Below are 18,927 nucleotides of genomic sequence, written 5' to 3'. Positions count from 1 at the left end.
TAGGTGTAGGTATAGGTATACACCACTAAAACCACCAGGATAAGGTGCGCTGGTACGTGAGTTACATTTTGCATGACCAATCAAGGATAACAGGTATGGAGCGGGGGGTAGAGCAACGCGACGGTACGAGGCCTAAAGTCGTCACGCAATCATACCGCATACATGAACGGGTGAGGGAAGGGGGGTTAGGGAAGTCCAGGCACCGCGTTTCACTCTCCTTCGAGAACAGATTGAATCTTCGTTTCATTTGCAAGAGAACGAAACAATATTCCGCGTGAAGTACCGGGAATTTGCTTTCACACACCAGCTCGTTATGAATTCATAATTTGAGCCACTTGTTGATTTATCATTCATTCAGAACGACTGTCGCATACGGTATTTCGAAGACTGACTGTCTCGAATCTTGATTTCAAGGGCAGAGTCATGGCCGGGGTCAGTAGTTTATAAGACAGTTTATACTCAAAATAATCGCACAATCCAGGATTTTAGGTTTTGTACTGCATGTGTACACCCAGCGAAGAAGGAAATTTTTACAAATCACCCGTCGTAAGAGTAACAAATATTTTTCAGTCCTTAGTTATAGTGACATCTTAAGTCATAAGTTCATTACTTGATACGTGCATTGATGGCTGATGAGTTGTAAAAATGATCATAATGCTGGAATGGAATTTCAAGCATGAAGTTCAAGGCCCCCATATTAGCTTAGTGCCAACATTTTCATACGCCTGTCAAAGTCGTACTGTACACAGTCGACCGACTATACACACTAACTATAGTACGGCCAGCGACTAATTACCTCTCACAATTGGATTTAAATTAGTGAAGTCTATGTATCTATTGCGTCGGCAACGCTGATTAGCGTTCGTTTAGCGTAAATACCTTCTTACAGAACTATGCATTACTGACAATGAGTAAAATCGTTGGTCCAATTACAACCAAAGTATACCTACTAAATTTCCCACTGAAAAAATATCGTAGTGACTTATAAAACTCCTCATAATATTCCTATCATTACGTTTACAAATAATTCATCGTGTGGTATGTCGAGAGAAATTATTATCTTCCTAACCTCACTATCAACTATAAATTTACCGTGTTTTCATCCATCAAAACTCGTACATTTCTAAAGATTGCAAAATATAAATTTTGTGATAGCTTATGTTTACGAATAAACTTAATTAGATATTTTAATGAGAAATATAAATAATAAAAAACTAAAGGTGGTAAACAAAAACACGTGAAATTCGAGCAAAGAATTGTAAGGACTCGTCAGTTTAATTTTTTAATACAGTAATACAGTAGTAAATATAAACCCACTATAGACGAAGAAATGATGATACATAACGACGCGAGTGCCGCCGAGTGAGTTCGATATACTTATGCCGATGCCGCGTGACGCGTTTTGAGGTAACGCAGTTGCGACGAGATCGTAGCGATAGGCCACGACCCCTTCCTCTCCAACAGTTCCGCGGCAACGAGCCAAACGCTGGAGTGGAGTACGAGACATTTTTGAATTCAGTCTAGCACGAGCCACTGCTCAGGAGACACCCGTAGGAGACTTGCTTGTTTCAAGGTAGATTTAATACAAAGTTTAGAAGTTCTTTCTTTGTTTATCGGTAAGCTGTACGCGTTACGTTGTTGGCGAATAGCACCAACTTAGAAGGCAAAAACCAGTTTGAAGTTGAAAAAACACTACGCATCTTTCGTCGTCAAAATACTTTCTTACGATTCACAACATACAGAGGTTACATATCTACATAATATACACACGCATACACGCTGTAGCGGCTCCGCGCTGATTGCACAGTTTGGTTATAATTGGGTTCGGAGAACAGTTGCGTCGTTGGTATATAGTGCGTTGTGTTAACCGAACAATTAAGTGTTGGTGATAATATTAAGATTTAATATATATTTAGGCAGTTTATCGTTATTTTATTTGCAAAACACAAGCATCATCGGTTCTGTAATCCGCAGTATAAATGTGAAAAAGTAAAATACGTTCCTGTGCTTAAAAATTTTCAATAACATCGCAAATAGTCTACGTAAATATGTGTCGCAGCCACAAATGACTCGGTATCGAATGTCATTGCATTACGGTCAGTGGGTTATAAGATTAATACCTGGCTATTTTGAAATGTTTTTTAACTGACAAGTGCTCAAAGTTTTCAAAAAAATTCACGAGATCATTAAAAACGACCTCTTTCAAATAATGATATCTCGGCTCCTAATCTGTACAACCTTCGGTATAGGCTTGTTGCGAAGATGAAAGAATGAGCTTCAAATTCACAATTATTTATTTCAGATTTAGCAAGAATCTTATTTGTTATGAACAATTTAATACTCTGAACTCATTTTCCACTGTGATAAAAATAAATTCCCATCGGATTGCTGGCGTTTCATTCTTTTACTAAATATGTTGTTCCAAAATGGTGTCTGTATGATCGAAATATTTTTATTCAGCTACTTGTATCGTTCGCCACTAAATAATGTGCCGTATCGTGCGTGATGCGATGCAAAAGATCGGTGAATAGTAAAGGTATGTGCGATTAGTCGTAGTAGTAATATCCCGACCTAAATCGACCTTCCCTAATCGGATTTCCCGATAAAATACGTATTTTTATAGAATATAATGTATAAATAAACAAAACGTGAAAGCCTTGCTTAAAATGTCGGATGGATGAGTCAGTTCTAATCGAAATGTCATACGATTTTGTGGCCGGTCTCTATAAGGACCGGTATGATAGAAATGAAATTACTATTATACGTTGTATACCAATTTTTTCCCCGCAACTTTCTAATACAATCTTTGTTATTGATATTTAGTAAGATTGAATATGTGAACGAGGAAAAAGATTGAATATGTGAACGAGGAAAAAAATGAAAGAATTAAAAAAAAAAAAACTGTTAAACAGGAAAGTTGGCCGCCAATGGCACTCAAACACAGACCAGCAACGTATCAGCTGTGAACCTTGCCCACTCCGCCGTGGTCACTTGGTTGAAAAGTGACCACAGTTACTGATATATGGGGCATTCCATACTACTTCAACCAAGGTCCGAGCCTTGACCTCTTAACTTAGTTATATCTTAGATTTTTTTGATACAAATTATGAAAAATCGTGTGTCTGATATCAAAATTTTCAAGCTTTTTCCGAAAAAAATTTTGAGAAAAATAGAAGTGGGAGTCATTTACTATGGATGGTTGATGAAACATTTTCATATGTTACATTGGATTTTTGAGAAATTTTTCAAAGGAAGGAAGAAAAAATCTCACTCCAGCTCTAAGCTCGAAGATTATGGTATCTGACACACGATTCTTTAGAATTTTACCAGATTCTTAAATTGTGTCAATCAATAAAATCGTATTAAAAAATGATAGAAAATTCAAATCGAGTTGAAGAAATATAAGAAAAACAGAGTGCCTTTCAAAGTGAGAACATTCATATAAAAATCGCAGGCACAATCCAAGAGTTTAAGGGTCAGACCCAGTTTGAAGTGGTAGGGAATGCCCCATATATACCAAGCGTGAAAGTTTACCGTCGAAAAATCGCGACAACTCTAAAGTCTGTCAACTTTGTCTAATGCAACCCTGTACCACCGTGTTCACAATAAAATTATCTAATTTTCAAGTAAAATTGTATACGGAAATCTGATGAGGATAAATTATTCATACAAGCTTACCTGTTTATACCCGGCAACCCGGTATTATTACCAGGAAAAAAGTAGGCAACTCAACTTTGGCGTTTTATTTACATACATCTTTTACTATCGGTTGATTCTAAATTTTCAAAGAATCTGAATTACCTTAACTATGGAAAAAGATTTACTCAGATAACTTTCAATTAAAAATAGCTGTGTAGGGATATCGGGCAGCAACCCTGGGACGTTTTATTTATTTATAAATTATATTGTATAAAATATATATTTTAGCAGGAAACTCGATGAGAAAAGGTCGATTTATATAGAGATTTTATCGTTAGACTATACCGATAGTTTTCTGTAAGACCGGCCGTTTCGGAAAGTGTACATACAGGCGTACACCGCGTGCGTAAGACTCGGCCTGGCAGGAATAGGATGCCAGTGGCGCTCCCACTTGAATCATTGCACTAGACCAAATTCGCAGAGTAGGATTAATCTTTTCGCGATCACATGAGAGACATGACTTGCCCGGCGCCGGCGTCAAGAGACAAACAACTGGTGCCGGTCAAGAAAGGTTAACAGAGAGTTAAATGACCTCCACAGTCGTTCAGTAAATACGTCTAACATAGATATTCAACTTTAAAATTAATTAGTGAATTTTAAAAATTTCAATCAATTGATCAATGGGTGATATTTGTAAATAAGTTTTAGGCAAAGTGGAGCAGGTGATAAGACATTCAAGCCAATATTATAGTTGCATAATTAATTTGCCAAGTACAATTCGAAATAGAACAACAATCATATACTTAGAATAACAGTGTGACTACCTTACCAAAAATTAACAATTCGTGGGGATGTATTGTGAAACAAACAAATCCGTTGGTTTCGTGAAGGTATTATTGAAATTTAAATAATAAGTTATTCAACAAGTTATAAAACTAATTAAGAGAATTAACGTTTTGGAGGATTTTTCATTTTAATGACTAATTTCTCCAAAACTAAACAAGATACGAACAAATTTTTCACGCTGCGGCTCGTATCTCATCCCCAGTCAAGTTTGAATTGAACAAGAAATCTGATGGTGATTTTAAAAAAATTTTAAATTCAGAAGTTCACAGTGAAAAATGCATGTCAATTATTAAAGTATTCACAACAAACAAAATTTATGCTGATTTCGTATTTAGTAATTATAAATTCGTAGCTTGATTCTCCATCTTTAATACAAGGCCATACAGAAGGTCGTAGGTACACTGAAAAAATGCTATAGTTATAACAACGATAAGATACATAGCTAGAACAACGGTAGTTGCACGAAATATAAAATATAGTTTTGCTCACTATAACACCAGATAATGCAATAATTACATCAACTTCAATATAATAAACAAAAAAAAACAATTATGATAACTATGTTCTTCGTTAATCGTAAAGACTATGGGGTGATCATTGACCTGACATATGGCACTGCATTGTATGTAACTTTTGGTGTGATAGTCATGCAAATGATGCATAATTGCCTTAACACATATCCACCATATAGATGATTGATGAATTTGAAAGATACTGACGCTGAAGTTTTCCTATTCATTAAAAAAAATATTTCAGTGTTGGTTTCATTGAAATACATGAAGCGCTTCAAGAAATCACCCAATCTTTAGGGGTCGGTTTCACCCCTTTAGACCGTTTTACTGTAGATCAAAAAAAGTATGTGTCTCCTAGTTTTCAATGTTCTACAACATACACGAGTCTCAACGAAATCAGAAGGAGACACGAAATTGATGTTCCTTGTAAGTAAGCCATACCAATGTGTATTGAATAAGGCTTCTTTAATTTTTATATTGGTTGAAAAAATAGAAGATCTCAACCGTCCACAATCGGACGGGTATCAAAGAATCGAGTTTCGGACGTAGAATATTAGTGATTTTTTTCAAAATTTTCAAAGGATGTATTCTTCTCAGAGTTGGTATTATTCATTCAAAAAAAATTGCTACAAAATGTTTACACAGATGATCTTCTAACATAGTACTACAACATGTTAAAACATTGAGCGAAAAAGATACCCCATAGAATTTTGTCCGTGTACGGTTATTAGAGGCCAAGAAAATTATCATTTGAAGGAGGTCGCGTACGATGGTTTCGCGAGTTGTTCAAAATCTACAAGCACTTACCATTTCAAGAAAAATGCCAAAACGGCTAAACGGCGAAACACATATTTACCTCCTCATTTTGTGGACATAATCAGTAAAAACAAAATTGCAAAAAAAAATTACACATTCGGTTACGTTAAAATGGTATGCGGTTTAATTGAAAATGACTCATACTCACTACGAAACCCGAAAATTATTAATAATTTAAGACAACGTGCGAGACACTCGAATTGACCACGGTAGGTACATAATTATGAAAAACGGTACACGACCCACAACAAATTACAACACTGTACGATAAGATCGTTGAATACAGTAATAGAGCCAAGTATAAGAATTGTAGATTTGAATTAACGACATGTAGCAGTCCTACCTTTACCGACCGAGTAAACTCATTTTTTTTCTTCTACAATTAATAACCAAAAAAAACGTAAAGGATTGAAACTTGGACGACGCATAGCTCTTTCGTAACGGAATCGTAAAAAAAAATTGTGGTTTTTTGACACGTGTTACCCACAATTCCCACAACTCCCGTATTTCAGGAACTAAAAAGCTCATAGCTGAGGTACTTTCCGCCATTCGGGGAAAAATAAGAAGTAAAACGAGCCATCGTGAGACTGTTTCCATGCAATATTAAGGCCAGGCAATGAGAACTAGTAACACAGTAAACACGTGTATAAAAATTACCATTTTTTTTACGACTTTCGTGATATGAGTAACCTTCCTCGATTCCGCTACGAAAAATCTATGCGTCGTCCAAATTTCAATCCTTTCAGTTTGTTTGTTTAATAATTATAGAAAGAAAAAGAATGAGTTTGCTCGGTCGGTAAAGGTAGGACTGCTACATGCCATTAAATGGTGTATGTGGAATATCAGACTAGATAAAAATACTGAAAAACGGCTTCAGGTTCGATATCAAGGAATTTTGAGGTTTTGCAAATCAATGTGGGTGAAGGCGCATGCCATCGTGCAAATCCACATAAACTACCTCAGGTGCAAAAACCTTGCGCCAAATACATTAAGACGGCCAACTTTTTCGACTAGTCAATTTCGTTCGTAATACAGAATCAGCCCGTTTCCACCGCCGGCCAGCCGCGAAACGAGCTCAATCTTTGTGATCATAACAGAACCTAAAAATACGACGTTTCAATGGTATATGTTGTATTTACGGAGATTGAGCCTGCTTCGCGGCCAGCCGGCGGTATCCAAGTAGGCTGATTTTGCATTACCAATGTAACTGACTAGTCGGAACAGATCGCCGCCTCAGAATCCATTTCCCCAAAACGTGCATTTGAATAAGTATTACCAAGAATTCCTTTATCTACAAAAAATATTGATATCGAAATGTTTACTACCAAGTACATAACTTTTTTGCAAAAATAAGAGATGTGCCACACGAAAAATAAGACACACAGAAAATTGTTTTCGAATAGAATCAGGGTTCTCCTCAGATTACTTCATAGCAGTATCCAGTTTGATCAAAGGTGCAATAGTTTGTCAAACCAAGTTTAATTGATTACATAAACATCAACTTGGGCTACATAAGACTACTAGCGTTGCATCTGACATCGTCGAGGTATCCGCAGTTTATTCAACCAATACAGTCCAATAATTATGAATAATTTCTATATTTTTCCTAGGTTGTGATTATGAAACAGATAACCATGATTTTTATTAGTTATTTATCACGAATTGATTCAGGGTCCGAAAAGTTTCCTCAGTAATTTGACTAGACAGTTATATTGTTTATATTGCATTGCGAAGGAAGAATTCGTCGAGTTTGGTTGTAGTAGACTTTTTTTATTTGATCATTATATCTTGCGACGTTTCGATCGGGCTACTTTTAAGAAACAGAGAACAAAAATAGTTTGAAAAGTGTTTATTTTTCTAATTGACTTTGTCTTAAAGCTAATTTGTAGATAATTAAAATTTATTCGAATGCACACGTATTTATAGACATGTGTTTAAACCTTAATCCATGAGGTTCAGATGCGTATCGTTTATAACAACTTTACATTAGACTCTAAAGAAGCTGAAAAATTATTTGAAACTATAAAATCTAGTAACGTCGCAAAATTGAGAAAAATACTCAAACCGCAAATTTCTGAAACAAATATACCTGGTAACTGGCTAGTAAACTTATTTAACGTAAATATCCCGCATAATATTAAACAATGCCTTGCTCTAGGCCCTAACCGTGGTCTACCTCACAACAATCATGATCTATCTGTTGAAGACCATATAATCAATATTGAAACAGCTGTTGTAAAAAAAACACAGCTATCAAAGATTGGTAATACCAGTTGACCATATCCTCATTACATTAGACGTAGTATCTCTATTTCCTCATATTCCTGCTAAGTTGGTGATATGTATTATTACTAGAAAATGACTTGAAAAACACACTAACAGGAACAAGAAAGAATTCATAGAAGCTACTAAAATAGTTCTAGAATCTTGCTACTTCTATACAAAAATTGGAAAATTTTGACTTTCTTCAAGCTTTATTGCTTGCTAATATTTTAACACGCCCCCCGATAAAGCTTTTTGCTATCCTTCCCAGTTAAACCTATTCACATAGTACATATATTTTGTCACAATTTCTTTGCACGCCCTGTACCTTAAGCGCCTTATTAACACTTTATTTGTACATTTTATATACATGTTTCGAGAAAAAAGATCCTTTTTTATTTTACACAAAAAATTTTTAGAATAGATTTAAACTTTGCCCAACTTTTCAAACGTAACTTTTGGCAGTGGTTTCGTAAACAGTGTATCTTTTAAGGTTTTGTGCTTACGTTTTTCCGGCTCACGAATTATGGTAGTATTTAAATCTACTTGAGACTCACTTGAATCACTATTATCACTCAACACTTCATGACACTCTTCGAAGAAACTGCTCCCTGATTGGTGATCCGATTCGTCATCTTCTTCGTCACCCTTCTCGTTCGGCTCGTTGATTTGTCCATTCTCTTTCGGATGAGTTAATAATATGACCTGCTCCTGTTTCGGTTGTTGATTTGGCTAAAAGACACATCGCGTCTAACGTCTATTTCCGGATAATACACCCTATAGCCTTTTGTGTTCTCGCTATACCTGACAAATAACGCTTCTAGGTTTTTCGTATCCAACTTTAGTTTCTGTTGACCTGGTACCAGGAGATCTACCTTACAACTAAAATTCGACAAATTCGTAACTTCGTAGCTTCTGTTAAACCACAATCCATAAGGAATTCTTGCCGCAGAACTTTTTTTTGCCCTGTTCCACTTAAGGAAGGGCCCTACTGGAACTCAAAACTCTTACAAATTTTTTCAAATTGAAATTCCGTTTCGATTATCTGAAAGTTCTCGAAGAGCCGGAGAAAATAGGTGGTTAAACTTGAAGATTTGTTGAAAATTATAAGAGTTACGCCTTAGAATATTCTATAAAAATACCAAACTTCAAGACACTCCCTGCGCATTAAGAATGCTCGGATCATATTTATGTTCGACACCTCACTTAGGGCACGAAAGCGAACAAACGCTAGTATAGAATTTCAGGTAGGAGTACTAGTTTTTTAAAAACCGTAACATCTCAAATTTCCAACGTTACGACTAATTGGAATCGTATGTTCCTTTTGCACTATAGAAAAAACGATGCTAAGCTTTGTGTATAACATTTGTGCGAAGGTGCATGCCAAATTAGAACTCAATCGGAGAAAAGTACATGCACAGGGAGCGTTTCGAAGATCAAAAAATATAGTTTTGAGTAAAACGTACTTCAATGAATACAGAAACAAACATGACCAATTCTCGAAAATATACAGTCCAAATAGAAAAGAAAAATGAATAATCATATTTGGTAGTCTGGGCTTTCCAAGATTGATGCTGTTTCTTCTCAAGTGTCGCTTAGAAAGAATCTTCTTCCAGCGTCATTTCCGAATTCGCATCGCATTAAAAATAAATTGAGACTAATGAGTACTCAAGAAAAATAATAGTGAGAGCCAAGTCAGTATCAAAATTATGTATAGTAATACGATACAAAAATTATTAAATAATTCGAAATATTCAGTTGGCGCTCGTCAACACAGTCAGTAGTGTTTACTAAATTTTCGAACGACTGACCAAACGGCTGCCAGATACTCGAATGAACTGAAAGATAATTTTCATTAGTCTCACCCGCTCTGATGAGAGCGTCGAAGGAAAAGTTTCGAGCTTTCTTCTGCTCGTTGTAGCTTTCGCAGTTAATTGATGATGAGAAGTTGATGTCGACGATAGTAATGCACAATTAACATGCATCCCAGATGGACCAGGCTGCGGTGCATCAACTAGAATCGGTGAAAGAAGTTGTTCAGGCGCTCTGTCCTGTCCTTTCTATCGATCTTCAATCGTTCTTTGAACAGACTCCATACTTGCAGTTGGACGTCTTTTCCGTTTACGCCATCTTGAACTCGTAGCATCCATAGTCGAGTTGCATTTTGTTTCGTTTTTTTTTCGTTGTAAACAATGTGTAAAGTCACAAAATGCAACGAAATGTACACTTGACGTCAGCTGTCACTCACGCGCCAGTTCGTAATAGACTAACTTCACGTCCAGAAACGAACAAAATGTGCGACAGTAAACTGCGCGCTCTGTGCACCGATCTAAAGCCGTGATAAGACAAAGAGAACAATATTTGCAAGCATTCTCTCTCACTCTGATCGGTCACGTGGCGGGGGAAATGCAGACTTATAAAAGTATACCTCCCTACTTGTTTTACCGTATTCGAAGAAAAAAAATAAGTGTAGAAAAATAGTATTTCTCGATCAACGATTTATGAGTTGAACGATATCCATGATAATTTAATAAAATCGATGTATTGATTTGGGAAGATACGTCAAAACTACAAAGCGGGAAATTTCGACTTTTTTCAAGCTTTATTGCTTGCTAATATTTTAACAATCCCGACTTACAGATACCTGGCCACATTTTTAAAAGTCGCGCTCGTCCTATAAGACCTTGCGAATGGGAGTCCGAGCCGGGGGAGGGGGGTTGAAGCCCTAGCTATCAAACGCCCAAAGGGCAGTATCTGTCCAGGTTTGTTTTCCGAACAGTACAGTTTTGAAACTTGATTTCGGGTATATTTCACCCAGTCCTTATGCAACGTCGCAAAACCCGATATGCGCGAAAACTAAACACTTGCAAAAAAGGTTTGGAAAAGAGACCACACGTGCCTAGCATAGGAAAGTAATTACAACCGAAATTACATCAAAAACAAAACCATTTTTTGACATACTAGAGGCTTCGCCCCTGCGTGCTTCACGCCTTACTTTTTATGGTAAATGTATTTTGAAAAATGTTGACACAGTCAGTTCGACATCACCCAATTGAGTCTCATTTTTACTCACGTAGGGCTAATGATCAGCAGGAAATGGGATCAATACCCAATGCCATTCGTCATCCACGGTAAAACCTTCATATTCTCGCCAATTTTGTATAACGTGCAAAACAATACTTTTCCTTACCTGTGGATACTTCTATTTGGTGTTCAACAAGCGTAGGATAATGCCCTGAACAGACATTTACCGGAATTGTTTTTTGCATCTGTATTTTTTTCATATGAAGATAATAAAAATTTCTTCAGTAAATCATTTTTTGTTTAATCAAAAATGGCATATTTTCATACAGTTCGAAAAATGTATTTTTTGGAGCGAATCAAAAAACTAATCAGAGAACCTTAAAATACAACTCTTCAGCTTTCCAATGATCGTAATTAGAAGTTCAATACCTTTTTTTGTCATGGAAATATTAGCTGTTATAAAAAAAGATCGCAAAAATTTTCAAAACCTTCATTACATTTTGACAAATATCTGTTTTTGTTGTAAAGATACAATAGTTTTAAGTCACCATCTAATACCTGATTAAATTTTCCATCGATTAAAAAAAAACATCTCGATTGACTAATTTCGCCCAAAGATATTGAACATTTGAGTTTTACCGGATATTCCTCATGCAGTTCGTACTAATAAAGATTTTTATTGTCCACACTCTGAGGGATAAAATTTCATCTAAATTTTCATATTCTTGCTCGCAGATATTCTTTGTGGACAACGATATCTGTCGAATGGGTACACGTGTGAACTTGAAATATATAGTGTATGTTATTGCTACCGAGATTTCAACCCCCTACTAATTCGAAGCGTCCCAAGTCACGAACAAAAGTTATTAATAACTTTCTTATCGAATCGATGAAAGATATATTGCATTCGTACATGGATTGTATGTATGTAGGTACAACAGTAGCAAACAAGCACTATTCTGCAATGCTATCATTAATTTCTAGGGGTTACGTTTACAAAATTAATATGCTTCACTTAAATTATGCCATAATTCATGGTCTCCTACATCTTTGACAACTGTTAAACTAGAAAATGGCAAATCTTTTGAATATTGTTTGAGCATGCTGTGATAGACTTATTTAGAAAGATACTAATAATTGAGACAAATTTTCTGGTCAGATTAAATGACCATTTACATGCTTGAGAGTAACTAACTAAAACGAATTTTTGTCACGCAGTGAATAAACAAGAGAAAATGCCGGGCCACCGTCAGCCTAGCTCCCTAGAGGGGCTCAGTTTGGGACGTGTGTGCCAGCAGCTCGACGGGACGTGCCGCCGCCTTCAAATGCGATCTCAAGAATCACCTGCCGCTCAAGTGTTCGCCTATGCGAAACAAACTATCAGGCCTTACTATGTGAACGCCCTTCCGGCGCGCCTTCGTTCTCAAGTGATAGAGGAAACGTCCAAAATGCTTTATGGACCTTCGCCGGATGGTTCTACTCTGATCTCCGGCCCGGCACCATTGTATCTACTTGCTCTTTTACTCGGACATGATATCAGAAGTCTCAAAGTTAATTTGTGCTGCTACTATGGATGCAGCCATCAAACTTCGCTCCTAAAATTATTAGCGGCAGAAGGGGTTGGACTGGAGTCTCTTGAACTGGCTCGTTCTGCACTACTTAGACTGGACTGTAAGCTACTTAGAACGTCATTGCGAAACATGACGAATTTGAGAAGTTTAACACTCAGGAACATAGCAAACGATGCGGTACTACAAGTGATTGGAAAAGCGTGTTCGAAACTGGTCGTTTTGGATGTTGCCTGCTCCAGACAAGTAACAGACATTGGTCTCAAACAGTTGCTGTTGCAAGTCGAACTTCGTGACAAAACTTTGTATCACCCTCCTGTTCAAGAATCTAATAGTTGGTCCCGCATAAAAACGCTTTTTTCGAAACTGAAACTCAAGAGTTTGAAGACTGAAAAAGATTCCGATTTTGGAGTACTGCTCGAGTACTGTGAAAGCAGAAACTTCCTCTGTGATACGCTTAGGGTTTTAAACGTGGCCAATACAAGTGTAACGAGTGAAGGAGTGCTTATCGCTCTTGCTCACGTTCCAAAATTGGAATCGTTGGCCGAATACAATCACGTAGGAAGAGTAATGGAAATTATGAACCGAGGCGCAACTGGTTTGAACCCTCCGTTCAGCCTGACTCAAGCCCGTACTTTAAGAACCACGCCATCCAGATTAGAAATCTTAGCACAGGCTTGTCCAAAGGTGGAAAAACTTCATATTTCTGAGCCTCACCATCCCCCGGAGTCACTCAGACTATTTTCTTGTGTTACTTCCCTGAGTGTTCATAGTATTCCAGCACAAAAACAATGGCTGGAGGGTTTCTACGGCTACCTGCGCACCAATGGCCAAAACTTGCACGATCTAAACCTACGAATAATGCAAAGTGAAAACCCAATAAAATTAGATCTCAGAGAAATATTTTCCAGCTGCCCGAATCTTAGAATACTATCTATGGATGGTTCGAACGTTGTTTGGAGTAACAGAACCGATCCTCCACCTCTGAGACATCTAAAGAAAGTTCAACTAGGTCGCACAGTTAGCGCAATGACGATAACAAAAACACTTTCTCTGGCACCAGAGCTGACAGATTTACATGTTCACAGTTGTTTTGATCTCACTAACTTGCACTTGGAAAAGTTATTGAATGTTTCAGCAAAATCAAAAAGTGGATGTAAGTCAGAGAAATGTAAAAATAGTTTGGTACAAAATTTGAATTGCTTTTACATTTACGAGGCAAGCAATGTGTCAACTTCTACTGTTTTGAATATGCTTTACAGCTGCAAAAATCTTAAGCGAATCGGAAATTTGGCCAACTGGGGCTTGGACTGTGAGGGAGTAAGAATTTTGCGGGAGACTTTGGCTCGAGACAATTTTGATGTCAATTTATCCCCCGGCTCGCATTGGTTTTGGAGTAATTGTATCCAATAGCGTAAATTGCACCCATTATCGTATCATCATAGCAAATATTGACATAATCTCAATGTCCGTAATAAAATTACTTAACGTGAGCATTAGATTACTGGTAATTATTAGCCACATGAATTCATCTGTAATCAAAATTAAAAATTAAACCAGTAGTTTGTAACTCTGTTATGAACAAATAATTGTTACTAAAATTCGATTAAGATCTGAATTTATGAATACCTATTCTTTGTATAAACTATAATTTTAAAAATCGCATGTATAGTAGTTTTTAAGTCCCCCTTTAAGAGTTAAGGAATTCACGTCAATAAAGTTTATACAACTACTAAGTTGGTCAGACTTTAAAATAATATAGCTCTGTTGTTTTCTTACTACATTCTTAGCAAGATATTATAATTATAAAATTAACTGATAACAATAAAAAGAGCAACGAGTCTAAAATTATGGAAGCTTTATTCATAAAGGTGACGGTGTAAGGGCAGACCCTACCGAAATTTTGACCAAAATCGGGCGAAAAATCGAATTTTGGTTTTTTGCGGAAGAATGATCTTGGGACCCGACCCCACCTGGTGGATCACAACTTTCAGCTATTGGACCATTTTGTATGGGTTAGACAACTATTTTTCAACTTTCCATCCATTGAAATCATATTTTTACATATTTCACATATAATAATATACAGAGCTGCCTTTGTCGCAGACAAGCATTTTCCACCGCTGCTCCGATCGGTAGACGGGGGCTCAGCGGCCATTGCTCCCTCCAGGAGACAAGGATTTCCAATCATAGCTACCTCAGTCGGAGACATGGGTATATTACCAGTGCTCCCTTCTAACACACGGATTCGGGAAAACCAGAGCCGCCGTCTGCCTCAGACTTGGGTTAAGAAACCAATCCTGATAACACCTAATTTGATTGATTACAATAGCTAAACTATGCCAGGGCAACCGCCGTGGCTATCTGTCAGACTATGGATCACCAGCTATCGCTCCCGGACTCAAATCTCTCAGGGCTGTATAACGAACAAGGCTATCCAGTTTCCTTTTCTGGTAACCTATCCGATATCGAAATAATTCGTCAATTGATTGCCAATAGACAACAGATGCGTTGCGTGTTTAATACATTTTTGATTAATTAAATCAATCATCAATGACAATTGATTTTTACACTATTTTCTTGCACACTCTATGAAGGACACGCTACTTATGACTTCCGTCGTTACTACAGGTCGACTTTACGGTGCCTTCCCCAACGGCGGACCCGTTATAGGGTCTAGGTGGAAGGGGCAGCAGAAGAAGGATCAGGAGCAAGAAACGCAAGTAGCGAACGTTACCCAAATATTCCGAATTTCAATTTTCGCACCAACAGTGACTGATGTATCTACACAATATCATTTGATAAATAAAAACGTCTACGACCGAATTTTTCATTGTAACTTCTTTTCCTGTAATCATTTGTTTCAACGTCAGCGCAGATATTTTTTCTATTTTTCATTGGACAAAATGCCGCTAGACTACTACTCGGGAAGGGTCCCCCTTCAATATACCTGAAGCCCATTGAAATCCGTTATTAAGAAGATTGGACCTCCCTTTTAAATTGAAATTGTCTTCGGATGCCTTGTAGTCACTGGTCGCTGTAGCCGGGTATCGACAAAAGCCGACTCCTATGCTGTGAGTCAGTGGAGTGCTTTGCCGCCAATCTTCTAAGGCCTTCTAGCGGACCTTTATTTATACCACCCGAGGTCCTTTCGCGGTATCGCACCGCCGCTGTCGATCTTACGAAACCCTGTTCAAAAATCCTTCGATTGTACGCGTTACGCTCCGCGCCTCCTGTCTTCGGTCCTCGATGGTCATATCCGTCTGGTCATTTTGGCTGCCTTCGGAAATGGTAGGTAATCGTCGTGCCCGCGGACTGTCGGTTAGACTCGGCCATCGTCGCAGTTCGTCGGGTCGTCTATGTATGTAGGGTTCGGAAGAGTCAGGGAGTAGAGAATAATTCAGTAGACGTGTTTATGTAAAGACTAACAGAAATAACGGTTTATTGAAATACAAAGATTATATAATAACGTCTTTGTTTCGCATGATGTCTTTACTCTCCGAGTTCCTAGCTTCGACTGCCTTTCGTGCCTGTCTCTCCCCACGACGCTCGAGCAGATCGGGACTCAGACACGTAGCCGTGGGCCGGAGGCCCATCCACATATGTCACTAACAGGTGGTTGACGTGCGAGTGGAGTCCAGCTGATCTCTACATTATAGAGATAAACTACTTTTGCGCACTTCTACGGGGCTACTGAAGCTGGGACCAAAGAATAGAGCTAATCCTACAGTGGTTCTCTCTGTCGTACAATCATGCGAGTGGTGAACAGCCGCCAGACCGGGAAAGCGGTAAGGCAAGCGGAGAGATATACTTGTATAAGCCTACGTGTTTCCTCCGCCAAGTTACCGATTGGAGTGAGAGGGAATACCTGCAGCTGTTGTTCACTCTGTCTTGTCACGGTTTCAGGTCGGTGTATAGAGCACGGAGTCTATCTCCATAAGTCTATGTAGGTAATTTGAATATAGCGTGCACCAAATAGCGCTCCTTGCTTTATTGTCATTTCTTTTCCTCGAGAATTCGGCAAATAAATACCGCGGAAGCATTTTACTACCCTGAAAATCCACCCTTTCAAATTGAATACTGAGTTCTGCATTTAGCTGCTTGCAGCGCTAAATAACTACGTGCACGTTTTTTTGTTTCTAAAAGACGCTAGTTAATTACGAACTGGCACATAAGTGACAGCTTACAGCAAGTATAAGTTTCTCTGCATTGTGTGATTTTCACATATCGATTACCCAGAAAAAAACAAAGCAACTCGACGATGGCTTCTATGAGTTCGCGATGACGTAAGTAGAAAAGATGTCGAACTGCAAGAATCGAGACTGTTAAAAGAGCGATTAGAAACTGATGGGTAGGATAGGGCGGAACACCTGAACGATTTCTTTTACCGATTCCAGTTGACGAACTGCAGCCTGGCCCATCTGGGATGCATGTTCATTGTGCATCGCTACCATCGACATTAACTTTTCATCATCCATCAACTGTGAACACTACAACGAGCAAAAGAAAGCTCAAGACTTTTGCTTCAACGCTGTCATCAGAGCCAGGTGAGACTAATGAAAGTTATGTTTTAGCTCATTCTAATAGCTGGCAGCCGTTCGGCCAGGCGGTCGAAAATTTAGTAAATACTTCTAACTGAATATTTCGAATTATTTAATAATTTTTGTATCATATTACTATAAGAAACTTGATATTGACTTGGCTCTGACTATTATTTTACGTGAGTACTCATTATATTTAATTTATGTTTCATGCAATCAGAATTCGGAAGCATAACCGAAAGAGAACTCTATCCAGGCGACACTTGAGAAGAAACAGCATCGATCTGGAAAAGCGCAGACTACCGAATATGATCAGACAACTTTTTTTTTAATTTGGATTAGATATTCTGGAAAGTCAGTAATTTTTGCTTCTGTATTCATGAAAGTACGATTTACTCAAAACTATATTTCTTGATCTTCGAAACGCTCCCTGCGTATGTGTTTTGCTCTGACTGAATTGTAATTTGAAATGAACCTTCGCATATTAGACCAAGCAAAAAATGAGTGATTCTGTGACAAGTATAAGACCAGGATATCGACTGTGCCATCACACGAAAGACAGTCCATAGTTATATTCTGTTATGTTTTCCACTCGCAACTATCGTTTATTAATTTTTTACAAACATTGATGAGCAAAAAGTCGTATTTTTTTCGTTTTTCACTTGTAGAGGTAGTTAATCATTGATAGGAACTTTATGTGTGCCCAGTTAATAAACCCAGTTACTATCGGATAATTACTTTTTGTATAATTACAATTAGAATTTTTTATGCACTATCTTCCAACGTGCCTGCTTGCGTCCCAGGTGATCCAATTACAACTTTCTTCTACTTCAATCCCACGATGTGTAAAAGTTTTACACAAATTAAGCTCAGACCCGAGTCCGTAGTCATCCCACTCTGAAAATCTTGGGTCCTGACGCAAAAATTCCTAGCATTCCAGTGGAATTGTTACGGGGTGGAGGAGACGTATTGACAAGCGGCTGTCAATACGCCTCTATACCCACCCGAGATGGTGTTTCGGGTGCCTTTGGATTCGATCTCGTCGCTGCTCTTGAGCCAAGGAATGGAGGAAGGAGTAAGAATTGATGTAAGGAAGGTTTATAATTGAATGTATAAATGCTTTATTCGAATAATGACGTATTTAAATATTTAATAGTTGAACTAAGTGGATTGTTTAAATGTTGGAATTGGAGTGTATTTGATGGAGAACGGAATAGAAGTGTATGAGACGGACGTTAGAATTGAAGTGCTCGGGTAAAGAGTACGAGTGCAAGGTAGGTGCGAGAATCCAGAATAGTGAAGAATAGAATTAGCAGAGTAAGGGCGATAGCGCTGGATAGAACTGGGAGGACAGCATGGAGACTTTGCTATTCCTAATGATCTATCCAAAAATGGATTCAAAATTCGGAAAGATCAGAGCTTTTTACACGAAAAACATAGTGGTTCATGTTTTTTTCTTACGACAAAAAGTGCTAAAAATTCGAAGTAAGACATGCAATCGAAAATAAGTAAAAAATCCATCAACGTATTTCTCGTAAACAGTAGGGCCTAGAGGTCTAGAATTTGGAATATTTTCATATCTCAGTACACATAATGACGTACCGCAATTGCAACCAAATAGAATTTTTCGGATCTGGAGGTGTACTCATAGTTGGTGGATCAGTCCTATCTATCTATCTTTGTCTGGTAAGTGTCACAATAATTTGCTACACTATCCTT

The 18,927-nt window shown here is 37.8% G+C and overlaps 2 protein-coding genes across 3 annotated transcripts in view; one reads left to right on the top strand and one right to left on the bottom strand.

Moving 5' to 3' along the window:
• LOC124407872 (tubulin polyglutamylase TTLL5) overlaps positions 1-18,927 on the bottom strand; it is a 117,298-nt gene that overhangs the window by 51,802 nt on the left and 46,569 nt on the right. The gene's annotated exons all lie outside the window — the stretch shown is intronic.
• Positions 1,468-18,927, top strand: part of LOC124407873 — a 31,545-nt gene continuing 14,085 nt past the window's right edge. Inside the window, exons 1-2 of one of the 2 annotated variants that reach the window (XM_046884432.1) lie at positions 1,468-1,573; positions 12,318-14,125. In XM_046884432.1, coding sequence (XP_046740388.1) covers positions 12,335-14,080 — 1,746 coding nt within the window. In that variant the 5' untranslated portion in view covers positions 1,468-1,573; positions 12,318-12,334 and the 3' untranslated portion in view covers positions 14,081-14,125. The remainder of the gene's footprint in view (positions 1,574-12,317; positions 14,126-18,927) is intronic. The other variant, XM_046884433.1, reaches the window with a different exon arrangement.

Source organism: Diprion similis, chromosome 7 (genome assembly GCF_021155765.1).
Source record: "Diprion similis isolate iyDipSimi1 chromosome 7, iyDipSimi1.1, whole genome shotgun sequence".
NCBI classification, from domain to species: Eukaryota; Metazoa; Arthropoda; class Insecta; order Hymenoptera; family Diprionidae; genus Diprion; species Diprion similis.
Note: the sequence above shows the minus strand (reverse complement) of the source record. Positions and strands in the feature narration are given on the sequence as shown.